This window comes from Medicago sativa, chromosome 1, assembly GCF_051527215.1.
Source record: "Medicago sativa cultivar Bolivia chromosome 1, Bolivia_mono, whole genome shotgun sequence".
Lineage (NCBI taxonomy): Eukaryota > Viridiplantae > Streptophyta > Magnoliopsida > Fabales > Fabaceae > Medicago > Medicago sativa.
The window spans coordinates 7,498,797-7,505,054 of NC_140749.1; the positions used below are offsets into that span (position 1 = coordinate 7,498,797).

The following is a 6,258-nucleotide window of genomic DNA, read 5'->3' on the forward strand; positions in this document are numbered from 1 at the left end:
CATATTTGATCTATTTTTATTTTATGTTAGTTCATTATTAATTTGTTTACTTTGTTCTGGTCTCTTTTTGTCTCACTCGGGTTTTATTCTCTGGTCAATCCATTAAATTAAATTAAATAATTAATTTTCATCTCTTCTTTGTTGTATTTCAGTTTTCAACTAACCTAACTATTTTACTAACTACACATTCATAAGAGTGTTTTCGTAATAGAAACTTTTTTTTTTGAGCAATTCAACAAAAGTTTCTCATAAAATCAACAAAGTTATTATTTTTTTTAGAACAACGCATAATTCAAATGAAACACTTATAATGAGACAAAGATACGATTGTAATCTATTTTCAACCATTATTATATCCACTAGCTTTTTGTTGCTTTATATGTAGATAGATAGTCTATTTTTTTTCTCTCTTTCTTATTGTTTGTAGACGTAGTAACAAACATCATATAAAAAATTCAATAGTAAATGAGAGATCATGGGTTCGTATTTAGGTAACCACAAAAAATATTCAACTTACCAATTTCAATATTGTCAGTTGAACTGAACCTAACAAATATAGTCTAATTTTTTCAAATCCAACCATTTCAATTTTTTCAACCAATACTTTTGTTATATTTTTTTTTATAATGTTGAAGATGCAAAAATCATTTTATATATTTGCAGTAATAGTTATCTGACAAATAAAATCGGTCAATTAATCCAAACGATTTGTTATTATAAGTCATACACGATCATCTAAAATGTCGTAATTTCACAAAACACATACTCCTTGCGTCTCCTGACCAAAAAAAAAAAAAAAACATACTCCTTGCGTCTCACATTATTATCTCTTTAGCATTTTTTCTTTTTTCAAAATAATTGTCACTTTTTAATATCAATGCAGTATTTATTATTATACCTTTATTTATTGAATTTCATCCAATTTAATTACTCCACTAACTACAATTAATAAGAGTGTTTTAGTAATGACGATTAATTTTACCATTAAAATCACCACAATTAATTATTTTCTTAATAAACATGCACAAATCTTAAACGACTAATGTTGTTAGACGAGGTAGTATTTTTTTTTTCTTTCAAAATGATTCTAACAATCACCGGTCTCTCCCGGGTTGAAAGCCATTGATTCCGCAGTATACAATGTAGTTGTAGCTCTTTCGTCTAGGACTCTAGGTATGGATGAGAATAGGTTAGACCGAGCTAGGCTTTGCAAGGCCTAAGTCTTGCCTGCCATATTTTTTTAAAGCCTAAGTCTAGCCTACGGCCTGTCATAAGGCTACTTTTTAGGCCTGAGTTTGGCCTTCTGAAAGTCTGATATGGCTTGCTAGCATGTTTAAAAGCCTATATCTTATGAACATCTTTAAATATGCAATGTGATCTAAGTTTAAATGGACTAGTGAACTAATAATTCAATTAGATTAAACTCTCTTTTGATAATCAACATAAGGTTTTAGGGAATTCGACTATATATTGTATCATATTTCTATTCTAGTTTATAAATAATACATTTATATATTTAAAAAATTAATGTATACTAATAAAGCTTAAATTATTGAGAAAGTTTACAAATTTATATTTTAATTCAAAGTACAAAATATAATATAATAATAAATAATATTATTCATATTACTTAAATAGGTCGACCTAATAAACTTAAGAGGCTTTTTGAGAGGCATGTGGTCTGACCTTTTAAATTAAATTGGCTTAAAAAAAAGCCCAGACATTTTCTATCTAAAAAAAAGTCTGGTCTGTCATAGACTAGACCGTAGCCCCCTGTAGGCCGGTCCGGCCTATTCCCATCCCTAACTCTAGGGTTCCTCTACAAAACGGAATGAAAAAAGAAAAAAGAGAATCCGCAGAATACACCAACAGCAACATCAATGGCAGAGTCAGACTGGTCTTCACTCCCAAAGGAGCTTCTACATCTGATATCCCAACGACTCGACGTTGAACTCGATCTCATTCGTTTCCGATCAACTTGTTCCGCATGGCGCTCTTCTTCCTTACCAATTCCCAATCTAACCCTCAAGTTTCCACACCCCTATCAATCTCCCATCAACAACACCACTCAATTTCACTCTCTCTCCAAACGCTCTTTTTTCCTCATCAAACCACCACTTCAACGCCCTTGGTTGATCAGAATTACTCAAAACCCTAACGGTAAAACCAAACTCTTACACCCACTCCTCTCATATCAATCATCTCATCCTCTTCTTTTCCCTCACGCTCTCGATTTTAGTGAACTTTATGTACTTGAATTAGGAAATGATTACATTATTGACAGCGAACAAAGATTACCATATGACTATGTTTACCCTGAAAAGATCGTTGCTGTCACGTGCAAAGAAAAAAAGCCTCTTGTTATTGGCACGTTTATCTCTACCAAGAAATCAGTCTCGTTGAAAACCAACGGAGATGAATTTTGGTGTGTGATTACTGATATGTCTATGTACTTGGGAGACATCTGCGTTTTCAAAGGGCGGCCTTATATGATTGATGGAATTGGTCGGACAATTATTGTTGGACTTGGATCGCATGACTTCGATAACTGGTTTGAACCACCTAAATATGAACTTGTGGTTAATGGTGGGGGCAAAAAATTCTTAGTGGAGAGTGAAGGCGCGTTGCTGCGAGTGGACATTTATGAGTGTTTAGGTTTTGATTACTTCGGTAAGAATGTTTTAAGGATTAATGTGTTTAGGTTTGATGAGAAGGAGAGTAAATGGGTTGATTTGATGAGTTTGGGAGATAGGGTTTTGTTTTTGGGGAATGGATGTTCGTTTTCTGCTTCTGCTTCAGATTTGTGTGTTTCTAAAGGGAATTGTGTCATCTTTATTGATGTTGCATACTTCAATTTTAATTGTAAAAACATGCAATATGGGAACTGTATCTTTGACTTGGATCAAGGCAAGCTTTCACCTTTGTCTGATTGTCCGGAATATTTTAACTTGTTCTGGCCACCTACAGAGTGGATCGACAAATGCTGCATTCCTAACAGAGTATGTTATCTTGCATTATTTTGCTTAGTTTCCGTTGTCAGATTAGATAATCTTTTCAACTGTACTTGCAGAAATAGAAAAATTGAAATATTATATGAATATATGCATTACATCACCATGCCTAGTTATTATTACGATTGTGTAGATTCTAAACTAGATGTAACAACATTGATGACCGTTTGTTGTCTTCTTTCTTTGTTACTTTTGGAGACTATGTGTTTAGCAACAAATTTGGACCAAATATATTACTTAGCCAATTGTTAGGAATCTTAAATATTTGGATTAGTGATGATTGATGTAACCAGTCTCCTTGAGCATATATTTGAAAAGTTATATATAAACGGTTAAGATTTGGTGTCAACGAATCCGTTGACACTAGGTGTCAGTCTTTTGACTAATTGACTTGCACCAAATCTGAACCATTATAACTAATCGATCCGAAGGCTCGTAATATCCCAACAAATCAACAATTAAAAGAGTAAATTAGAGGATCATGTGATCAAATGGAGATATCCAGACCTTTGTTGTTTTCTGGATTTCTCGTCATCGAGCTTTTGTATCTGCCGGTGTCATTTGGTGTTGAAGGCCACCGCCATCATTTTTCTATAATCCATTAAAAAGCCATTTATTATCCTTTTTCTTCTCCATGTCGACCTTTTAGCAGTAAGATCCAAATATAGGGTTGAGGAAATCATCAATGAGTTGCGACCAAGATCCCGAACTTAAAAATGAGATTATTGAAGTTTATCTTTAGTGTTTACCCCTATTTTTTTGGCATGTTATTTGAATTCATTATCATAGTGCATGAAGTTAAAGCAAATCAAAATAGTTTAAGAAACTGGCCAAATGGTATCAGTGTCCCTTAAAAATGTCTCTTGCTATCTTTTGAATTGAGATTCATATGAGCAATCATAGACCTTGAGAGTCTATGCAGATAAAAGGTATATTTGAGTATACACCGGACATCACCATTGGCAAGTTATTATTACGAAGTTTCTAACAATGATGCTGGGTTTGATTGTTCCCATTGCTCAGATTTAAACTGAAGATCACCATAATTAAAGCATTAGAGGTTAGGCACAATGCATAACTTGCTTCTCTAGGCAATTCCATCCCCAACTTATACACAAACATTCTAAAGTCGCAATCTAAATATAAAATAAGAGGCAGAGTGTGTCAGGAAATCAATTATCACATGACCATGGTGGTCAAAAGTCACAATGCATAACTTTCTTTAGTTATGTTTTATCAGTATGTACTCTGCCATGGTGGTCAAAGGCACTAACAATATGTTCAAAGATTTGGAAGCAAAACTTTAGAAATCAGATAAAAAAATGCTAGTACCTCTAGGGCATGTTACATAATCAATCCTCTCTGTGTTTGGAATCCTATTATCTCCATCTGTTGTCTTCAAGCGCATCTTACTTAACTGAATGCAAACTCTTGGTTTCTTGTTTGCTTTATTAGAACTGACATTGTGAAAAATGCTGTTCTAAGTGAACAATGACGAAATCATCCTCTTCGTTTCTTGTTTATTTAGATTATGATAGCTCATCCTTCATCTTCATTTGTATATATTTTGATTGATGTTTTCTTAGTCTCGCATAAATCTCGTATGTATTACTAATTTGTATTTCTTAGTTTTAGAGATAAAAAATCAATTTATCAATTTACTTTTATAAATTTTGCTCGATATTATTTAGTAGGATTTGTATCTTCTCATTTAGTTCCTAACAAAAAGATTTGTTACTTTATACAGGGTTGAGTGAAAGAAATAAGAAGACATGGGGCACAACATTGGGTTTTTGCACAAAAAGTAACAATTGGTTATTGATCCCCCCCGCCCTCTTTATTTCTCTGTTTTTCTGAATGAATCTTCTAATATTTCCTTTGCTACTTAGTGATGACCATAATGTGGCTCCTTGCAGAAACATTTTGCTGTTGGGATATGTGATGACAGACGGGTAATGTAGCTCTGTCCTTGAGCATATGAAACCATGTGCTTCGAGTTAGGATTCATAATTTCATATAGCCATAGCTAATCCCGGTCTGTCTCCTAGGTATTTTCCTAGTAAAATCCTCTTAAATGTTGAGTCAAGAGAGATATTGGAGGAAAATGGGGTAAGGAATATGCATTACAAGGAGTTCCATAATGCTGGGGCCATATAAGACATCAAAAAAATTATATTTTCTCTTTTCCCTCTAGTTTTGTAGACAGAACATGTAAAATCTATCACACATCTTTAGATAGGATCCAATCTTACTGTTTTTTCTCAAGGCATGCAAGTTATTCTATCCCTTAAACATTGAAATGCTCTTACGATTTTCTACCGATTTTTCTTAGTCTTTTCACCCCTTCTGTTATTTTTGTATTTTTTATATGTTAGAGCTTCTTTCATCATTTAGTAAAGATCTGTAATGATATTGGTGCAAATAGCACTAACAGACCCAAGAGGAAAATATAATTGGAATATTTGGATGGTCCTATTATAATTGAATCATGAATGATGTCGGTGCTATTTGTTCATGCAGCAACTGATTATGTAATTTTAATGATGTCTCAAATTCTGTTTATGGGAATATTTAAGATTAGATGATTCTATTTTCATTAATACACCAAAATAGTTATTCTATTTTCTCGTTCTTATTTTAATTGAATCATATAGATGATGTCAGGGTTTTGAATTGCAGCAAAATTTTCTGAGATTTCATTATTAAATGGTGACTTTTTTGTCATATATTAATTATTTTTATATTTATTTTTTATGGATGAATTATTTTTCCCGCACTGTGGATATGTTCCTTTTGCTTTTGATGGGACTAAACAAAATAAGTTGCTATTTTATTTATTTAAATTTACTTTTTGAATAATCAGCTTTAATTAGTTACTGATATTCAAGACTAAACCTGATTATTTCCTGACCGTAGTTAGTTATTTAGAGTTGTAATTTGCAACTGATTAGGCTTGATGAGCGATTCACTGTTTTGAGATTGAAGCATGTTAGAATGTCCCTTTTATCTCCTAGCCTCCCAAGATGAGTGATTCTTTCTCTAGTGATATTAACGATTTTACTTTGCTTCTGTCGGATTGAGGATCTGTGATGTTGCTTACTTTCATGTTTGGTGAACTGATATATTTGAGAACTGAAACATGACTTTGGCAGGACCGAGTAGAGAATATGTTATGAATCTTTTGTTTTTAAATGCTATTCCGTGGGAAGTTTTTGTGCCTTTTTGGTTGGTTTAGGATTAGTCATGG

General features: G+C 32.9%; 1 protein-coding gene across 3 annotated transcripts; it reads left to right on the forward strand.

The window, feature by feature from the left end:
- The first annotated feature begins 1,851 nt into the window (after positions 1 to 1,851).
- On the forward strand, positions 1,852 to 5,497 carry LOC146952213 (F-box protein SKIP23-like). 3 transcript variants are annotated; one of them, XR_015005463.1, is made up of 3 exons: positions 1,852 to 2,999; positions 4,759 to 4,825; positions 4,928 to 5,497. XR_015005463.1 is itself a non-coding variant. In XM_085700143.1 (2 exons), exons 1-2 carry the CDS (start codon positions 1,881 to 1,883, stop codon positions 4,762 to 4,764), a joined length of 1,125 nt encoding a protein of 374 aa, XP_085556269.1. In that variant the 5' UTR covers positions 1,852 to 1,880; the 3' UTR covers positions 4,765 to 5,497. The 3 variants fall into 3 exon arrangements, 1 of the variants encoding a protein (XP_085556269.1); XR_015005460.1 differs by having other exon boundaries at positions 4,759 to 4,815; XM_085700143.1 differs by having other exon boundaries at positions 4,759 to 5,497.
- Positions 5,498 to 6,258: the final 761 nt, after the last annotated feature.

Bases quoted from the DNA above. Each gene is read 5' to 3' on its own strand.
- LOC146952213 (XM_085700143.1), top strand. From the start codon at position 1,881: ATGGCAGAGTCAGACTGGTCTTCACTCCCAAAGGAGCTTCTACATCTG.